Source organism: Symphalangus syndactylus, chromosome 8 (assembly GCF_028878055.3).
Source record: "Symphalangus syndactylus isolate Jambi chromosome 8, NHGRI_mSymSyn1-v2.1_pri, whole genome shotgun sequence".
Classification (NCBI taxonomy): domain Eukaryota; kingdom Metazoa; phylum Chordata; class Mammalia; order Primates; family Hylobatidae; genus Symphalangus; species Symphalangus syndactylus.
Genome location: NC_072430.2, coordinates 118974281 through 118995383, shown reverse-complemented (window position 1 = coordinate 118995383; position 21103 = coordinate 118974281). Strand labels below are relative to the sequence as shown.

The following is a 21103-nucleotide window of genomic DNA, read 5'->3' as shown; positions in this document are numbered from 1 at the left end:
TGAGAAAACAAACATAATTCATGTCATAAGATACACTTACCTAATCACTCTGGAGGTTAATGGTGGTGGTAGGGGTCACAGCCCAAAATGAACTAAAAGGTCAGGTATGTTTTAAGAAAGCAGTTCCTCTTTAATTACCCAAAGAATACATTTTTAGGCATGAATTAAAGGCAATCCATTCTCTCTACCTCCCATTTCAAAACACAGTAAAGAAGCAGTCTCCCGCCCTTCCAGAAAGAAACACAGCAGACACACATAAGAAATTTGCTTGGACCTGTCTTCAGAATTCAAAGCAAGAAGCAATGCTGGTCCTGTAGAAATCCAGACCCCAGTAGCAGAATCATGTTGAACTTATTTTTAGCATTTTCTTAGATCCTTCTATGAAATTTCCCGGCTGATTACGTCTCCTCCACACATGAGTTCACTTACACAGTGTTTGCTACGGCAGTAGAGGTGATTTGGCTAGGCTCTGAGGATCACAAACAGCAACAGCATGCTGTAGCTTAAAGCCCACTCCGCTGGCAATACCATCACCATCGTCCACAGTATGTTGCTTGAATCCCCTCTTACACACCGGAAAATACTAACTGTGGATGTGAAGGAAAGGAGTAACTTTAGCTGGGTTTCTGCATCAGTAAGAGCAGTTCGCAGATTGATGATTTGGAGCTCATTCTGCCGGCAGCCGGGAATTCCTCAGCACCACGGACAGCGCCAACAACTGGCTTCTGAGCCCAGCTCTGTCGAAATCCCAGAGCTGCTTTAGACGAGGCTAGAGTGCTCTCCAAGCAGTCGCACTTTATACAGCGGATGCGTGCATTAGGAGGGGTAAAGATATTCTACGTGCGAGATACTTATTTGCATTGAAATTACAATTAAATTTTTTTTTCTAAAAAATTGTAATTATACCTAACGCGTTCTTGGATGGGCTGCAGAGATGAAAGTTCCGGAAGAGGCTTGCATTTAGATTTAAGCCATCTGCAGTCCCCAATTATTATTAATAGATAAAGCATAATCATTGTCAAACAATCTGTGAAAACGTATGCTCGTCGATTCTGTTTGACCCTTTGGTGGCAGAAAGACTTCCCTGGTGCTGCATGATTAAACTTCAGGTCTTCCTGCAGCTTGGATCTGATTTTTTTTTTTTTTAAAGTAGCCAGGTTTTCCTGCAGTTTGTTCTCTAACATTAAAAATCAGTCTCCTGTAATTCATCTAGTCTGTCATTAGGCGTCATTGTAAAGCTGTTTCTTTCAAAATCCCTAGCAAAGATGCCGTGTCTCTAAATTCTTATCAAAATGAGAGAGAAAAAGGACCCTGACACAAATGGGTGAGCATAAAGTTATTTTTTTATTAGTAACAGTATGAGCACTAAAATATATGCCCAAAGCATGTTTTAAAGCAGACTGTAAATGTTACCTGCTGGCACATTTAACCACTTATTTACTGGTTTGGGACTACAGGAGGCATTTTCAAGCCTTAAAGGGAATGCCCTCTGCGGCGGGATGTGCTGAGGGTCAAGACCACGTTCGAACTGTGCCGTCAGAGCCTCCAGAAAACAGAGTCTCCCCGTCGTGAGAAAACACAACCGTGTGTGCTTCGTTTTCGTGGCCCATCAATTTGTGAATCTCCCCAGATTTAAGATCTAGCAAATGGATAATACCATTGCCACTTGCCTGAGCTAAAACTCGACCTGAGGGAGACAGAGAGAGAGGAGAGAGAGAGAATGAATCAAAGTTTTATTTCAAGTGTTCACAGTTTATAAGCAATGAAACATTCTATTTTTTTCAATTATCATTCTGTGTTAGGAGTCAGTTATTAAATATGCAGTAGCTCCTGTACGTATAAGAAATAAGTTGAGTCAAAATTAAGACACATCAATAATTAGGTTATAAAATTTTCAAATTGGAACATAGAGCCTAATGGTCTACCTCCTTTATATGCAGATTTCATCAAACGTCCTACTATTCTTTTATATTTGTGATTAATAAAGCATTTTGAGGCGATGAGATTGAAAGCAACTATGCAAGGCAACTTTCTTTTTCAAATAAATTATATGTTAAAAAGTTTTAAAAGCATAGCTTTCAAAATTTATGGAAAACATATTTGTATTCTTCTTTAAACTTATTTATAATAATTATGTTAATCATTACTTACAACTCAATATACATTCCTGCTTTAAAAATTGTGATACTCATGAACTCAACAAATATTTTTTTGAAGCTGAAGTGGAAATAAATACTTCCATTTCAAAATGACTTGGGAGTTTTTACTCTAGCTTAGAATTCAAATTTTGATAAATTTTTGTTACATAAGATGGCTAAATACAGCACAGAGTATTTGCATAATTTTTGTACCATATATTTTTTAGTGGCTCATTTCCTCAAAGTGAAAACAAATCAAGGATCCAATTTTAATTAATATTTTTATTAAGGAAGTCCAGTAACAAACTATCATGGGACTTGGAGTTAAGTAAAACAATAGGATATGTTTACATAATAGGATATATTTACATAACATATGTTTACATATGTTTACTTACATAAGTTAAGTAAAACAATAGGATATGTTTACATAAATAAGTATGACATTAGTACTATCCATGGGATTATTTAATCATACTTAGAAGGCATATTATTGTTTCAGTAATAACATTTAAAACTTATTAAACTCTTTTAATGTGATAGATACTATATTTAGTGCTTGATATGGATAATTCCGTATGATCCTTACAGTAATCTAATGATAAAGAAAATAGTATTAACTATTTAATATTTTAAATAGTACTAATAGTATTAACTATTTAATATTTTAAATAGTACTACTAGTATTAACTAATATTTTAAATAGTACTACTAGTATTAACTAACACTTTAAATAGTACTACTAGTATTAACTAATATTTTAAATAGTACTACTAGTACTATTTAAAATATTAGTTAATACTAGTAGTACTATTTAAAATATTAAATAGTACTAGTAGTACTATTTAAAATATTAAATAGTACTAGTAGTACTATTTAAAATATTAGTTAATACTAATAGTACTATTTAAAATATTAAATAGTTAATACTTAAATAGTACTAATAGTATTAACTATTTAATATTTTAAATAGTACTACTAGTACTATTTAATATTTTAAATACTAGTAGTACTATTTAAAATATTAAATAGTACCATTTATCTGTATTTTAAATAGTTAGTACTATTTAAAAATGCTTAAATATCTGTTATGTAAAAAATGCCTCCCCTATGTAGGTGAAGAAATAGAGGCTTGGAAAGGTGAAGTAACTTGCTCACAATGACACCCTAGGTGTAGAAGGAGCTAGCATTTAATCACAGCACTTCGAATCCAGAGCCTGGGCTTTTAGCCATTGCTTTCCACAGCCAGCATAGCATTGTTATCAATGATGCCTTCTTGACAAGATTTTAGGTAAGTGATATATTGTGAAAATAGCATTGGTCCATTTTATAATAAGAATTCTATCTTATTATAATAAGACTTATATCACCATAAAAGCTATAGTGAAATATTTAATCACAAATTTTACCCCCAATCATCATGAATACCTCTAAAACAGAGAAAAGTTATAAAAGTAAAGCTAACCATGATAAATACAGCCTATTTGCAAACCTTTATAACTACTGGGCTTCTTCATCTAGAACAAAACCTGACACAGCAAAGATCCTTAGGATGGATTAGAGTGTCCAAAGCAGCAGATGTGAATATTTATTATAAACCATTTTCTCCCAGGTCTTTGCTGACAGAGGCATTACATATGGATTTCACTTCCAACCTCACTCTATAGGCAATTGCTGTTTGTGACTTTCCCAAATAACTTTTTTTCTTGTAGTCTTTATGCAACGGCTGAAAAGGGGAGTAAATACTCTTTTCTATTTGTGAAACCAAACAACACCAGACAGAACCAAGTCCATAAAGAAAAAGAAAACTATTTAGCTTTAAATCATTATTCACATCTGTAAAAATAATAATTGGAAATATTTATGAAGGCTCTGGTAATTTCTGAAAGTTTGTTCAATAAAATACAGAACATGATATTGGAACCTCATATTAATTCAATAGCACCATGCCTCAGGTGTTCCAAAAATTTGTTTTTTCAAGAACAGATTTTGGTCAGCAAATTTATTATGAGATTTTTCAGGTTTACCTGAATTCATTTTCAGAAGATTGCAAGACTGAGTATGTATCGTAACTAATTCCTAAAATGAATATAAATTTATAATCATGTTCAACTTCATTTAAAGTATATTGGATTATTACATGGCATATAATGTGTGACTTAAAAATTAGTTTTGCTGGGAACAGGGATGCTAACCTCTTTCTAAGTTAGAAAATGTTCAAAATTACTTACCAGGGTATGTCAATTGCTACATTAGTACTTTAGTATCCAATTGGTTTGAGAGAGAAGAGGTACTCTCAGAAACAAAATAAAAAATGCCACAGTCTCATTACTGGTAGCATCTACACAAAGTGGAGCATTTATAGAGAAAGCGTTTATGGAGAAGTGCATGGATATCTTTTTAAATCTCCTGGTTATTGGCAATGAAAAACAAACCACCCTGCAAATCACTTGTCATCTAAATGTCAGGGTCTTAATGATAAATTTAGGGAGAATAAAAGATATAACTATATCAGAACTTGGTCAATGGAATGAAAATATGGTAGAAATACAATTTTAAATAGTGTCATGAGAATTTATGTGAAACCTGAACTAATAATGTTCATGTTGAAGTAAATATGTCTCTTTAAAAAATGTGAAATTAAATAATTTATTTTTACTTTAAATCTTTTACTAAAATATTAAAAGCAAAATATTGTCTTGTAACATGTAACTTCTGAACAGATTATTAAATTGTTATTTATCTTAGTATTTTAACAAGAATAATTATAACAATTTATGAATACACACATTCCATAAAAATCACATGAATTAAATTTGTGATTAAAAACAGAGTAGTTTACCAACAGGTTAAAAATAAAAACGGTCAAAATTGATTTATAAAGGTATTTTAAAATACAGATAAATGTTTAAACATCTGTTATGTAAAAAATGCTTTGCTTTTTTTCTTTTGTTAACATTCAAGTTATAAGGATGTCATACCTTTCACAGAATGGAAAGAAAATAAACAGTCTAGGGAGAAGATTGATTTAATTTTGTAAGTGCTCCTTTTTATTCAAATAACTCAGTATATATCAACATTGAGTGATTACGACTCCATATGTCTTAAAAATATAATCGATATTTATTTTTATCTGCCAAGACTTTAGAATACTTTCATGTTTAGTAAATCAATACCTTTTCTGTTGACCAGTAGGACTCAATGAGGAGCATATGCTGCTGTCCATTTTACTCTATTGGATGAACTTGCCAACTCCTTTTGGCTTTGAAGACAAGAATTAAATTTCTCCTAACCTCAAAGTATTGCTCTGCTATTAAATGATTCAATCAAATTTTATAAATTAGAGGGTCTCTCAAAGTTAGTTCTAAATAAATTTATAACTTTCTTAACACAACATAGTTCCTTTATATGCTGTATTTATTTTAATAAATAGCTTCACTAATATCTTAGGCATAACCATTTCAATTGAATTTGGTATAAAAACTTGAATATTTGAATATACTTACTAATTTAAGCATTATTAACAATAGAATCCCTTGAAGAAGTTTATAGAATGAATTAATCTATAAAGTTGAGTGGTAAAATTTTATCTGGGTGTAAAAATCACTTTATATAAACTAGCATAATTTGGAAACTCTTACTCTCATGCTAATAAAATGTGTAATATTGACACTTTTTCTAGCTACAATTTTTAAAACTTTTCAATCGATTTTCATTAATTTTTATTAAATTTTAAATTAACATTAGAAACATGCGTGAGAAGTCAATTTGATTTTGACAGTGTACACCTAGAATAACCAGGAGTTATCTTAAACCTTTCAATACTTACTTTCCTTCTCATGTAGCCAAATTCTCCTTAAGGTTGAGATGTATGCTGCTTATTATTGCAATTTTTTTTATAATCATGGAACTTGACTTATCAGTACTTAACACGTGCTTGTTGCTTGAAGAGTCATAGTGTGTTACAAGTAGGAGCACAAAAACCTTTATGACATTTTTAAATAGAAAGGGTTTGAGCCCATTTCTTTGTCATCCAGGTTTACTGGAATGGGTTGATGGTAACCCTCATTTATTGAGTGTCTAGAGCTTTCTTTTTTACATCACATGTTTTTCACTCAACCCTGTGATGTAGCTATTCTTTCCTCCTAGAAAATGAAGAAGGAGATTCACAGAAGGTTGAATTGGGATTTACTTTATTTATTTATTTTTTTTTGAGATGGACTTTCACTCTTGTTGCCCAGGCTTGAGTGCAGTGGCACAATCTCTGCTCACTGCAACCTCTACCTCCCGGGTTTAAGTGATTCTCCTGCCTCAGCCTCTGGAGTAGCTGGGATTATAGATGCCTGCCACCACAGCCAGCTAATTTTTTGTGTTTTTAGTAGAGATGGGGTTTCACCATGTTGGCCCTGCTGGTCTTGAACTCCTGACCTCAGGTAATCCACCCACCTTGGCCTCCCAAAGTGTTAGGATTACAGGCATGAGCCACTGCGCCCGGCCTTGAATTGGGATTTGAATTGAAAACTTTATTACTCAAAAAGTCTTGCTTCATTTACTGGCTTTAGAATTTCTTTCATAAATTAAGATTTAGGGCCAAATGGGTTTATGCCTGTAATCCCAAAGCTTTGAGAGGCCAAGGCAGGAGGATCACTTGAGGCCAAAAGTTTGAGACCAGCTTGGACAACATAGTGAGACTCCATCTCTACAAAAATTTGAAAGAAAATTAGCCAGGCATGGTGGCATGCATTTGTAGTCCTAGCTACTGTGGAGGCTAAGGCAAGGGGATTGCTGGAGTCCAGGAGTTCAAGGCTGCAGTGAGCTATTCCCACCGTTACACTCCATTCTGGGTGGTAGAGCAAGTCCCTGTCTCTAAAATAATAACAAAAATAAGCAAAAAAGACTCAGATAAGTGTCACACTTTGGGGCTTCTTTATGAATATCACTGAATTCTCTAGTTGCTTAAGTTCTTAACTTTAATGCTCATGTTAATCTCATAATTGTTTTACTTAATGTTGATTCTACTACTTTGTGAAACTCCAAAACTAAAATATTCATGTCCTTGCAAAAGTAACTTTATATATATCCATTAATCTCTAAATACATACATTCTAATGCATATACAATATGTACTAAAAATTGTACCCGATAACTAAAAACACTCATTTTACATCCCTTCCCATATCTCCAGCCAAATTATCTCTCTGATTCTACCATTTCTGTTATGAATACTAATTATCTTTTTTCCTAGACTCCAAACTGTAGTAAATTCATTTCTCAGTTTGCCTCCCTCTCCACCTTCAATCCAAGTCCTAGCCATTCTTTTTTTAAACAAATTTTCTATAATCCAACCCAACCATTTATTAATATTTCCAACTGTTATGTCCACAATATTAGTTAAAATCCTTTTTCTTAAGATACTAGGACGACTGAAATGATTCTCAAAATGATCTTTTCATTTTCACATTTTTACTTTTAAATCTACCTATATTAATTCCTGAGGCATTTCTTCAGTAATGCTACCCTCATCCTAAAATACCACAAATATAAACAGAACAATGAAAGCAGTAGCAGCAGCAACAACGACAAAGAGGCCCTTTTCATCTCTGACGTTCTCAGGTTTTGTTTTGTTTTAGATCTAACCATCTTATGTTACAAATAAAACAGCTGAGCTGAAGTAACTTGGCCAAGTTAAGAAAATGCACATGTGGCAGTTGCAGAATATGGCTGAAATCAGATCTTTGGCTCCTAAATCGGTGCTCTTTTTACTATTTCTTTCAGACACTGAATAATGTCCAAGTATCTTAGCATGGCTTTTAAGATCTCGACACTCTGATACAAATCTGCATTTGCTAACTCAAGTACACTCTTACATGAACTCTGTGCCCTCCATCAATTTGCCCTCATTTCTTGAATATATTTTTCACTTCCCTACCTTTGGATTGTTTCTTCTGTAATTCCCTGTAGTGGAATATTTTTCCTACCTGTCTCCACGGTCCCTAACCATTACTTCCTAACAAAAATCAACCTACCTATTAAATCCTAGTTCAAAATGATTTTCTTCACCAAGTTGGTACAAGGGATCCCTAGTAGAAGATCTGCCTTTTCTGAGCACTTACTGCATTTCATTCATACCATTCATGTGATAATAAGATGTCAAAAATTCTAGTTAACTATGTATTCGTCTTACATTCTTAACTTAATAATTACTTAGGAACAGGGGCCATGCCATATATTTTTCCATTCCCCTAGCAGAGCAAGGAAGCTATTATAATCAATATCAGTGGATAATAGTAGCAGCTTCCACACTACTATTTGTAGTACATATTATTTGCCAAGCACTGTTCTAAGTCCTTTACTTGCATTATCTCATTTTATTCTTCAATAACCGTATGGGGTAGGTTATACCTATACTATCCATTATAGCAGCTGTGACACACATGTAGCTATTGAGCATGTGAAATGTGGTTAGTACAAATTGGAATGTGCTGTAACTGTAAAATGCTCACCAGGTTTCAAATGAAGAAAGAATGCAAAATAGGCTATTACTCATTTTTATATTGATTACTTGTTGATATGATGCCATTTGGGTACATTTTATAGATTTTAACATATTTTATATGTATATAATTAATAAGTATAAATATATCTCATATATCAACATAAATATATAAATAAATAATCAGTTTTACCTGTTCTTTAAAAATGTGTCTACTAGAAAATTTAAAATTATCAACATACTATTATCATAGTATGTCACATATCACATATTTTTATTAGAAAATACTAGCATATACTCTGCTTTACAGAGGAGGGAAATGAAGTTTAGAGAGAAAAGCAACTTCTCCAAGGCCACACAGCTTGTAAGTGATGGCATCTGGATTTGAGGTCTATATGACTCCAAGGTTCATGCTGTTATCCTTTATGATATGCCCAGATGAATTTTTTTTTTGATTGGCTCCATGTCATCCCTTCCACTTTGATTCAGCTGTCCTTACTAAAACGCAACATGATGGAGAGATGTATCTATCAAAGTCTCTCTTGAGTGTGCCACTCCAGTTTCCAGTGTGAATCTATGCTCATCTCTAGGAATATATTTAAATTAATTTGTACATAAGTAAAAGAAATATATTAAAATTGTATATTCATGGTCACCCTAGTGGCATCTATTGATTCCAAGAATCCGATTGTACAACTAGTTTCCTGAGAATAAGTGAGAAACACAGGAAGGCTGCCCTATTCTTTTAGAGTTTCAGGAGACCATCCAACGTACGCAGTGCCTTAGTGGGCAGAAAAGACACTTCCATATCTTTGGGTATTTTATATTAAGATGTTATTAAAAAATTGTCATTTAATTTTTGATATAGGGGAAACAAACCAGATTATATTTTCTTTCCAATGCTTATGCTTTCTATATTGGCAAACATCCCCTTAGCCTCACCCAAATAATATTTTTGAATACAGTGAATATATTTTATCCAATTATTTACACTAATTGTTCCTGAAAAAAAATACAGTTCATGTTTTGCTGAAAGATCTCAACTTAACTTATTTTAAGAATTAAGAAAAGACAAAATTAATTTGATAGATTGGTAAGGTAAAATCATCTAAGGTAGAGAGAGGTATTGGACCTCGGTTGTCAATATGAAAATTCCTATTCCCTGAAATTCCAAGGAAAAACCACTGAGAGGCAGGAAACTTGTTAATAAATCCAAGTTTGAAGAAGATACTGGTTGAGGCACACTTACTGTGGTGGTGTATTAACTGGCCAAATGATGTCATTTTGTAATGGAGCACCCTATGTTAGTTATGAAATTTATTAAATAATGTTGACAGAAATATTTGATTTTTTGTTAGAGGAATAATTCACAACACTAGTTAATATATCAAGAGTTAAGAGTTGTGTTTCCTTGGGGGACTCTTTAATTGATCAAATACAATTTCCCCAGTGAGCTACCAGTTATCAGGCACTGTTAGTTAAGGTAACTGTGGATATATAAGTTGGTTGGGTTAATTAAATACAGTCATTTTTAATGAGAATTATTAAATGTCATATCTATCAAAACTTTAAATTTCTTTATGTTCAGAAAATTCAGAATATCTATTTTTCTTATTACTCTGTGTCTAAACACATAACACATACACTAGCAAAAAGGTTACAAAATTCACTTATAGGTTTGAACATGTTACATTTTCCAGCAATATTATGAGTCAGCAATTGGCTAAAACTATGCACTTTTCTATTATTTATATAGTCAGTAATAGTGTCATTCTGGATTAGAGGAATGTGTCTGCATGAATGGAGCTTTGTTATAAGAAATAGAAGCAAACTCAAACCTTTTAAGCTTATTATAAATAATAAAAATGTGAATGAAATATACATCATTACGTTTTTCATTACAATAACTTCAGTAATTTCTCATGATTATTCATTCTTTGGCTAAATTTTGAGCAATAGGTTTCTCCAGAGAAACAAAATACTCATTTTATATTTTATTCAAAGGAGTCTCATACACAGATCATAAGAAATTTACCACAAATATACAAGAATAGAGACAAAAACCATTGTGTGCCATATATGAAATAACATATCAAGGAAGAGAAACTTTGATCAATAAGGAAATGATTTTTATACACATCAGAACCGATTTGAAGAAATTCAATCAATATAGATAGGCAGAAATGCTTCTGAACATTTATTACCTGTGGAGAGTGTTATTGATTAATTTTATTGATTTTTTGAATGCATGTGGAGAGGCATCTGCTGTTTCTTTAAAAGATGCCTCAAAATGAAAAGTATCAAGAAACTACTTAAGTTTTGAGGATTTGCATTAATGGCTCAACCAGGGTCATTACTCAGAATTTTAAAAACACCACAGAGAGGAGATATGAAATGTGATTTAGTTTATTTTGTACCTTACTGCTGATCAATGCATTTCAGAAAAAAATATTGCTTGCGAATTTAACTTGCCTAAGTGCTAGTGACAATTTAAAAACTTTTCCAGCATTTTTTACTATGTATATTAATGCTAAAGGGTCCTAACTTTTCTTTTGTGAGCAAAGATTAGTTGATGTCAAAGTGTAAAACATAGAGTATAAAACAAATGCATTTTAAATTTATCTTGGTAGAAGTTCATATCACAAAAAATGGTAACAGAGAAGGAAGGGAACGCTTCAGTATCTTCAGCGCTCTAGTCAACAGATTTGTTTACCTTACTTAGAAAACATAAAATATTTAGTGGACATCAAACACATGGAAGTTGAGGATAATCTACCATTATGTGAACTTGGTATGGAATGTGACTTATTAAGCAGGTGAATTTTATTGCACAGAGTCTGTTTTAGAAGTTTGCCAAAAATGGTTTTAAACAAATATAAGTTGCTCCTCTGTGTCTATGGGGGTGTTGGTTCCAGGTCCTTCCCCACCCACAGATACCAAATGCTTCAGATGCTCAAGTCCCTTCTATAAAATGGCAGAGTTTTTGCATATAACCTATGCATATCCTCCTGTGTACTTTAAATCATTTCTGGATTACTTACAATACCTAATACAATATAAATGTTACATAAATAGTTGTTACATTTTTATATCATTTTTGTTATACTGTTTTTTCGAATACTTTCAATCTGTGATTGGTTGAATCTGTGATTGCAAAATCTGCAGCCATGGGGGAACTGTAATCTTTTTCTGTCTTTAACATGAAATCCATGTCTTAGGAAGGCAGTTCTTTGATTCTCCAGAAATTCCTAAACTATAGCATGTGAATAAATAAAAAAAATTAAGTCTACCTTGCTAGGAACAGAACTTTTGGCCTATGTGTAGTTTTAAAAATATTTCCCCCCATTAGAAGAGCATGAATGATGACCTTGAACAGGTGCTTTCCTACATGGGCTACCTTCTGAATATTACAGAAATCCCTTGTGAAATGCACCTAAAGTCCTAAAAATGTTCTAATTAATTATTGAATCTGTTTAAAATATCAACGGCCACCTGCTTTCATTAAGAAATCCTTGTAGACCTGTTTCCTAACTTGGTCTTCACCTATGCAGCTGATCAGTGTTGGAATAATATTTATTCAGGGACCCCACACATCTGGAGCTTTGCAAACATTTCAGAAAAGCTTTTGCTGACTGATGACAGAGGAAACGCAAGTTCCAATTCAGTTCTGAGGATTCCATAAGCCATCACAAAACATAATTCATAGCAAATCGTAGACTATGATATGTTCTTCTTCATTGTTTAGAAATAGGCAAAGGAACCAGCGGCTTATATTTAATATCAAAAATTTAATTAAAAAAATTAATCATTTTTGTCTTACTGTAAAGTAATAAAACCACCCTTAGTATTGCTCAGATTTTACTACTCAAACCATAACTACATTTTAAGACTCTAAAAGTCAGAGTTATAATATTTTGGGAGTTTTTCTCTTAATGTACATTGGGGTCAGAACTAACTTCATTATAAAGGAATCCTCTTTCTTGAATGTGTAGATTTGTCTGTGGGGAAAGCCAGTGTCAGATTCTGTTAGTTAATGTTCAGATGGTGAATCGTTAATAATTACATCCTAACTTTAGAACTTCATCCTTTCCTACTTCAGGGCAACATTGTTAGGTAAAAGAGCCTAAGTGATAAATCAGCATCACTACACCATTAATAGTTATAGTAAAAAAAAGATGTGCAAATATGTGATAAAAGAATTATAATTGAGATGGATACCCTCCTCACAAGAGCAAAAGAATGGCTGCAATATCAAATGTGAAGGTCTTGTATGAACTGGGAATGGCTAAATTAATTAGTTTAAATGTAGTATGTAGTATAATCTGATGATTAAAAAATATTAAACTCTGAAATCATAGATTAGCTCTAAATTTTATATATGTCACTATTTATTACCTGAGTAAGCCCCACAGACCTAATACCTAATGGAGATTTCCTTTTAAATAACTTGAAGTGCTTGATAAGAAAAGATGGAACCACTAGCTTACAATTATTATCTCACTTTTTCCCAACTATTTCACATCTGTTGTATTATGTAATCCTTGCAATCAAATGCAAAGGCAACATTATTATTTTCATTTTACAGAGAAAGATATTGAATCATAGAGACATGAAAGACCTCCATTAAGATAACAGAGCTAGGATTTGAACAAGGATGCCAACCAAGTATGTCTATAAAATTTCCTCTATCCTGCAGCCTGAGGGGAAACAAAAGTAGTTATGCCAGAAAGTTAAGCTAATTTGGCTGCTACATGAACTGCTAAATAAATTTATATTAACTTATAATTCTGTGACGGCATCTTTATGGAAATTTCAGCTAACATTCTATAATATTATATTCCGATGACCTGGCTTTATATCTCATAGAAAATTTAAAGCAACATGTGATTAGTTTGTTCTTTATTCAGCCTCTCTCCATCATACTTTCTCACTGTTAACCTCTTTATCTGGTAGTCCACTTGGATCAAATGGGCTTTTGCTAAAAGCTAGTAGACAATTTGAGATTAAGGGCACTGATGAGTACTTGGAGTTAAAGTAATGAGGCACGCATGATTTAGCTATATACAGGAGCCATAAAAATGGCAAAGTTGGCAGTGCAATTATTAGAAAATATGGAGTTTGACTTGTCTGAATAAATGGAATATTAGGGTATTTTCAGTTGCAAGTGAAGGAAAGTCAACTCAATGTGGCAAAGGGAAAATTTTTTTTGAAGTTTAACAAATATATTTATCACACAGAAATACAAATAAACTGACTCCAATAATGGCTGGATCAAGAGGTTGGAATGATGTTATTAGGATGCCTTCTTTCATTGTCTCTGTATTCTGATTCTAGCAGTGTAAATCCATACTGAGGCAGACTCTATCTACTTGGTAGTCTTGGTTCAGGCTCATGGCCTACCAAATTCAAATTCCATGGAAAGAGTACTTCTATTGCCTAGCAGTCTCATAAGGGGTAAACACTTTCCCTTATTGGTTAGCTTGGATCATGTGGCTGGTAGGCAGAAGGGTGTGATTTACTAATTCACCAGGCCAGGATTAAGTGCTGACCAGAACAAGTGAGAGTGCATAAGGAGAATTACCCAAATGAAGAACAAGATGCTGTCATTTTAGGAGGAATCACACTAGGCATTTTACAAAATTCTACTTCGGATAGTCATTCCAGATGCGCAATTCAGAGCCAATTTTTGCATTAGAGAAGAACACAAAGAAATAATAAGCCACCTTGTAGGCCTTGAAAATGATGCTTTACCTTCTATTATCTTTACATTTGACTATCTATCCTCTTGCCTCCTAAAAGACTCTTATGCAAATAAATTGCATCTAGTTTTATCAAGAAATCAGTTCAAGTATTTTGTTAAATAGACTACCAATGTTTGGCGTCCTTTGATCTACAGTGGGGCTATTAAATGCAAAAACTCCCAAGGATAAACTGCAGGGAAGGTAGGGGTAAAGTGGGAATTATAGTTGCAAAGGAATAGAAAAATTTGAACACCTATACAACAAGCAATCTGCATTAGAAAAATTAAAAAACATGGCCAGGTGCGGGGGCTCACGCCTGTAATCCCAGCACTTTGGGAGGCCAAGGCGGGCAGATCACGAGGTCAGGAGATTGAGACCATCCTGGCCAATGTGGCAAAACCCCGTCTCTACTAAAAATACAAAAATTAGCTGGGCATGGTGGTGCACGTCTGTAGTCCCAGCTACTTGGGAGGCTGAGGCAGGAGAATCGCTTGAATCCAGGAGGCGGAAGTTGCAGTGAGCCAAGATTGCACCACTGCATTCCAGCCTGGCGACAGAGCGAGACTCCATCTCAAGAAAAAAAAGAAAATTAAAAAAATTATATAAATTCAAGCTTTTTTGCATTAACTAGATACTATGATTATTAATATCGCAGTGGCTTTCATACACTAGAGTATCTCCCCAAAATAAACAATTACAGCAAGCTGCACTGGATTTTCTTTATTATATTAAACCGAATAAAATTGTTATAAACTCTAAAATTAGAAACACACGGTATAGTTTCTATACTTTCCTAGTAATCCCAGTATTTTTAGGAAAAAAGCTAAAGAAAATTGCTTTTTTAAGGGCTATTTATCAAAGATGATACATTTTATGTTTCAGTGGCAACTTTGCACATGTTCAAAAGATCTTGATGTGGATTTATAAAAAGTTCTGAGTACTAAATATTTCAGTCATTTCTAAAGAAATCATTTTTAAAATAATGTATAAGAACATAAACAACCAAATAGATAAAAATTATTTTGTGGAGTCATTTTGAGAAACCATACTATTTTGCTGTTGTCAATATTTAAATTGAAAAATATATTCTTTGGGAATTCAGAATCTTAAGAACAAAACACATGAACATGTAAGAAGGGATCAATGAAACAAAACTGACAAAATATTAATAGTTGTCAAACCTGGGTAGTGGATAAATGGGACTTATTAGATTATTTTCTTTACTTTTATGTATGCTTGGAAAATGAAAACAATAAAACATTAAAAAATATTAATCACAGATCACCATTATTACCATGTAGTCATTTCTTATATACAGAACTAAAAATTTTGAATTATCAGAGAAGTACAAAGTATTCTAAAACTAGGTATATACACATTGTGTCTAAGTACTTTTAGCAACTGCAGAGCAAAATAGTGAGTGATAAATGAAGATACTAAATATAATCATTAAAAAAAACTGGAGGACTTTATTAAAATAAATAATGAAAAGCCAAGGCAGAGCCTGGTACAAAATATTTGCAAAAGACATACCTGATAAAGGACTATTATCCAAACTATACAAAAAACTCTTAAAACTCAAGAATAAGAAAACAACCTAATTAAAAAATGGGCCAACATTGTGGAAAGCAGTGTGATGATTCGCAGAAGAACTTGAAGCAGAATTACTATTCAACCCAGCAATCCCATTATCGGGTTTATACCCAAAAGAATATTAGTCACTCTACCATAAAGACACATGCACACGTATGTTCGTTGCAGCACTATACACAATAGCTAAGACATAGAGTCAACATAAATCCCATCAACTGAAGACTGGTTAAAGAAAAATTGGTACATATATACCATGGAATACTATGCAGCCATAACAAAGAATGAGATTATGTCTTTGCAGCAACATGGATGGAGCTGGAGGCCATTATCTTAAGCAAACTAACACAGGAACAGAAAACCAAATACTGTATGTTCTCACTTATAAGTGAGAGCTAAATGATAAGAACACAAGGACACAAAAAGGTAAAAAAAAAAAAGTCACCAGGGCGTATTTAAGGGTGGAAGGTGGGAGGAGGAAGAGGATCAGAAAAAAATACCTATCGGGTACTATGCTTATTACCTGGGTGATGAACTAATTTGAACACCAAACCCCTGTCACATGCAGTTTACCTATATCACAAATCTGCACATTGAACCTAAAATAAAACTTATCATAAAAATATTTTAAAATGGGTCAAATACCTTAAACAACCTTACCAAAGAAGATAGACAGAGGGTGAATAAGCATATGAAACGAGGCTCATTGTCATATGTCATCAGGGAAATGCAAATTAAAACAGCAGTAAGGTATCACTATATACCAGAATAATGACAACACCAAATGCTGGTGAGAATGTGGAGCAACAGGAACATTCATTCCCTGCTGGTGAGGATGCAAAATGTTACAGCTACTTTGGAAGATGGTTTGGCAGTTTACTTACAAAAGTAAACATACTCTTTGCCAATTATTTCACAATTGTGTTCCTTTGTATTTACCCAAAGGAGGTGGAAATTTATGTCCACATAAAACACATAAAAACTTGTACAAGAATGTTTATAGAAACTTCATTCATAATTGCCAAAAGTTGAAAGCAACCAAGATGTCCTTCAGTAAGTGAATTAATAAAGGGTGGTACATTCCAGACAATGGAATATTCTTCAGTGATAAAAAGAAATGAGCTAGCAAGCCATGAAAAGGCATGGAGGAAACATAAATGCATACTACTAAGTGAAATAAGCCAATCAGCCAAGGCTACATACTGTATGATTTTTACTATGTGACATGTTGGATAAGGCAAAACTATGGAGATAATAAAAAGATCTGTGGTTGCCAGGAGTTGTGGGGAGGTAGGGATGAACAGCCAGAACACACAGGATTTTCAGGCCAGTGAAACTATTCTGCGATACTGTAGTATCATGATGGATACATGTCATTATACATTTGTCCAAATCCACATCAAAAGTGAACTCTTTTGAAGGATAATGATGTGTCATTTAGGTTCGGCAGGGGATTTTGATAATTGAGGAGGCTGTGCATGTGTGGGGATAGGGGATATATGGGAAATCTCTGTACTTTCAATTTTTCTGTGAAACTAAAACTGATCTAAAAAGACAAAGTAAGAAATAAAAGTTTGAAACCAATATGAGGTTAATAGCTAATTTTCAGTTGGAATTAAAGGTAAAATATCTCTCACTTAGGATGATATTATCCTAAGTGCTCAAAGTAGGTGCTTTAAAATGTATTTTTAAAGTTTTTTTTACTCAAGTACATAATCCAGAATCAGCAAAATAGTGTCTTCTCTCAATTGTGAACCCTCTAGATGATTTTAAGTAAATGAAATAACTCAGATTTATACACTGGTATAGGGAGTAGCTATTTCCTCAAAAAAAAGTAACAAGCTATGCTGATATTTAAAAATAAAGCTCAAATTATTAGATTTCTAAAATCATCACTGTATAGCTCTTACTTGGAAAGAAAGAGAGAGAAAGAGAAAAAGACACTCAGAAAAAGAGGCACAGAGAGAGAAATAGAGACAGAAAGAGACAGAGACAAAGAGAGATGCCTATTTAGATGAGGACTGTAAAATGGAAACTAAATTAATACAAAGATTTTCATTAAGCAACACTATCCATCACAACCCAAAAGCAGCTTGAAAACACAGAATAAATTTCCTGGCCCATATTCTGTGTATTGGCCAATGGTAGTGCCCAAATACACCAGATAATTGCTCCACCATCTGCTTCACATTGATTACATAGTTGTGGTGGTACATTTCCTATGACTGGAGAAAGATTCCATTTTAAAAAATAGACATTATTTGAGCTTTCTAAATTAGGAGTCTCTTCAAAATAGCACAATATTCACCCTTTAAAACATTTTTTTCAGAGCAAATCTAAAGCTTTGATATGTTTCTTTTTCTAGAAATTAATACCTTCATTATTTCTCATGTATAACAATTTTCTGGGTTTTTTTTTCCCCAATTTCACATAATGAGTGTTGTAAAGCATTGGGGGTCTAAAATATCCTTTGTTCCAATCAAATGCAAAAGAGATATAGGATCATGTTTAATTCTGCGCAAACACACATTTTGACTTAAATGATCTTGATATGTATAACAATTTATTTTCATTAATTATATTTTATATAATTATATTTTAGTTTATTTTGCTATTTTGGGAAAATATTGATAAAAATTTTTTAGACCTGAAAATACTAATTTCCATTGAGTACATACTGAAATAAATATCTTGCCTTTTATGTTTATTATTCAGTGGACTAGTCTAAGATTAAAAAATAACATATTAAACTCAATTTGGGGCATCATTGAACAAAACTTCCCTACCTGATGATAGATGGGACATGGCAAGACAAAGCCAAATTTTGTATATTTCCTTCAGGGGCTGAAAGCCAAAGAGCAGAGCATAAACTATTGTAACATTCAACCAAAACAAAGATAAGTTACCCACTATAAACTGTCTGAGATTCACGAAAATATGTTCAATTTCTGTACCTGGTGACATCAATTCCAGAATGGCTAGGGAGCTCAGTGGTGGAAATTAGCTCATTTATGTGGAAGTCTTCTTTAGGCATTTGAGTCCCTGCTTCTCCCACTCTGTTAAGTCAGTTACCATTCCATGATCTGTTTTCTGCTGACATTTCTTTCCCATTGTTGTAGCCTCTGTGTTTTCTTTGTCCTTGTGTGTTTATACTCATTTCCTTCTTTACTGTTATTAAAGTTTTGGCATTTAATTGACCATATTTAACCCATTCTTCAATGTGATATTTTCATTTTGGTGGATAAAATGTGGTGCCAATTTTCCCATTTATACTTTATCCAATAAATTAGGTAATCTAAATTTTAAGAATATAGTTTAAAATTTATTTCATCAGATCAGAAGAAATACGTTTAATGAAATTTTGAATGAAAAAGATGAAGCAAAAATATTTTTATTTTTCCTTCTTTGACCTTTATTTTCCTTAAATGTTTTACATGTATTAACCAATTTACTGCTCAAAATCATTCTAATGATTATCCTAGTTTTACAGAAGAGGAAATTGAAGCTACAAAGCTTAGGGAAGTTGCCTTGTATCATATAAAACTAGTAAGTAGTAGGGTCAAGATTCATACCCAATTATGTTTGGGTTCAAGGTCTCTGCTCAAATCCATATGCCTGTCTACCGTCAGGTCATGATTTTGTGATCTCTGGTGTAATAAATGTCCTCTACTGTCCTTAAGATCTTCTGAGAACTATCACATCTAAAGTCACAAATACCTAATCCTCTTGCCCACCCAGCTGTCTCTTCACAACCTTAGCAATATTTCTTGGTTTTACTCTGCACTTGTTTCAAGACTCCTTTCTCAAGAAAATCTCCTTGTTTCTGCCTATCAATTTTGTACATGACCTTGTCTCTTTTGCCAAGGCTTCTATAGACTGGCAGCTCAATTTCAGATCATCTCTGTGACATTGACCTGCTCTCCGTTGGAACTATGCTTCTAGTAACTTTCCCCTTGGCTCTACATATTCCATCCAGTTGGACTTTAGCACTATGACCCACACTTGCCCCTAGAACTCACGCTGTGCTCCCCTGCCTCTCCCACTCCATTGGGAGTGTGGGGGAAAGGGGATGAATGCTCCACTATGGTTCTAATTGGATGATATTAGATTTAAACTGCCCATTCACTTTATATCTTTTAGTCATATTTAATTCAGCATTTGGATTATGACTGTTTTTAACCAGTTTGTGCTCAAAGTGAGCCTGAGATAAAGTGGGAGCTGAGTGGTGTAGAAGAATAGTCAATTGTTTGGCCATCCAGGAAGCCAAGTTTAATTTTAGCCTTGAGAGAATTTGAAATCATTATAATTACATGGGTACTAAAGCCCACGAGTGAAAAGGACGTTTTGTTTTGTTTTGTTTTTTTTTAAAAAAAAAAGCATACCCATTCATTTAGCATCAATTCACAACTGGCAGTTCACCCTCTAAAATGCACTACCACTGAGCATGCATACAGAGTTAGAGTAAAACATTTCTGTAGGAGTTCAAATACCTAGGAAGGAGGCCATTACTGGAGGTGTAATATTGAAACTGGAATTAACTTGAATACTAGAGAAATGCAAGAAATATAAAATGTGTATATATTTTTGGAGAGAAAAATTGTATTGTTTCATACATTTTATTTGTGGTACAGAATAACTGGACAATTGGCTTAAGATAATTACAAGGTATCCTGCACATAGTATCAGGCTTCAGCACAAACGTTGGTTAATAACCATTCCTGAGCTTGGGCTCCAAGGTTGAAGTGCACTCCAACAAAAAATAGGCAATCATTTCACAGTCACTTCAACATTTTACGTAGGTTCTGCCTCGGTCCAGACTAATGCCCTAACTGAAGAATGTCAGTGATATGATGGAATGAGGTATCTTGAAAAACAGATGAGGCAATATAACTGGCAGTTTAGTCTTCTATCCTTGCAAATGACTATAAGGTATTTTTGTAATATTTAGCAAAAATGGATTCAAAAAATTGGCATTGGGATTTTCAGTGGAAAATGAAAGCAAGAATTCTTCTTTTAACATAAGCAAGTTATTGTCAATAGCGGCATCTCTATTAAGCTTGTTCTCTTACTTAAACACTCCTATTACTGTCATCTCTCAGGTTTGTCATACCCACTGCCCTGACAGTACAAACACTCTACAG

At 33.4% G+C, this 21103-nt stretch overlaps 2 protein-coding genes across 6 annotated transcripts in view; both read right to left on the bottom strand.

Annotated features, from left to right (window-relative positions):
- VWC2L (von Willebrand factor C domain containing 2 like) overlaps positions 1-587 on the bottom strand; it is a 166280-nt gene extending 165693 nt beyond the window's left edge. For both annotated transcript variants that reach the window (XM_055290514.2, XM_055290515.2), the window contains exon 1: positions 41-587. The gene's annotated coding sequence lies outside the window, so the exon portion shown is untranslated. The remainder of the gene's footprint in view (positions 1-40) is intronic.
- A 738-nt stretch (positions 588-1325) lies between these two features.
- SPAG16 (sperm associated antigen 16) overlaps positions 1326-21103 on the bottom strand; it is a 1161742-nt gene continuing 1141964 nt past the window's right edge. For all 4 annotated transcript variants that reach the window (XM_055290509.2, XM_055290510.2, XM_055290512.2 and 1 more), the window contains one exon: positions 1326-1687. In XM_055290509.2, coding sequence (XP_055146484.1) covers positions 1512-1687 — 176 coding nt within the window. In that variant the 3' untranslated portion in view covers positions 1326-1511. The remainder of the gene's footprint in view (positions 1688-21103) is intronic.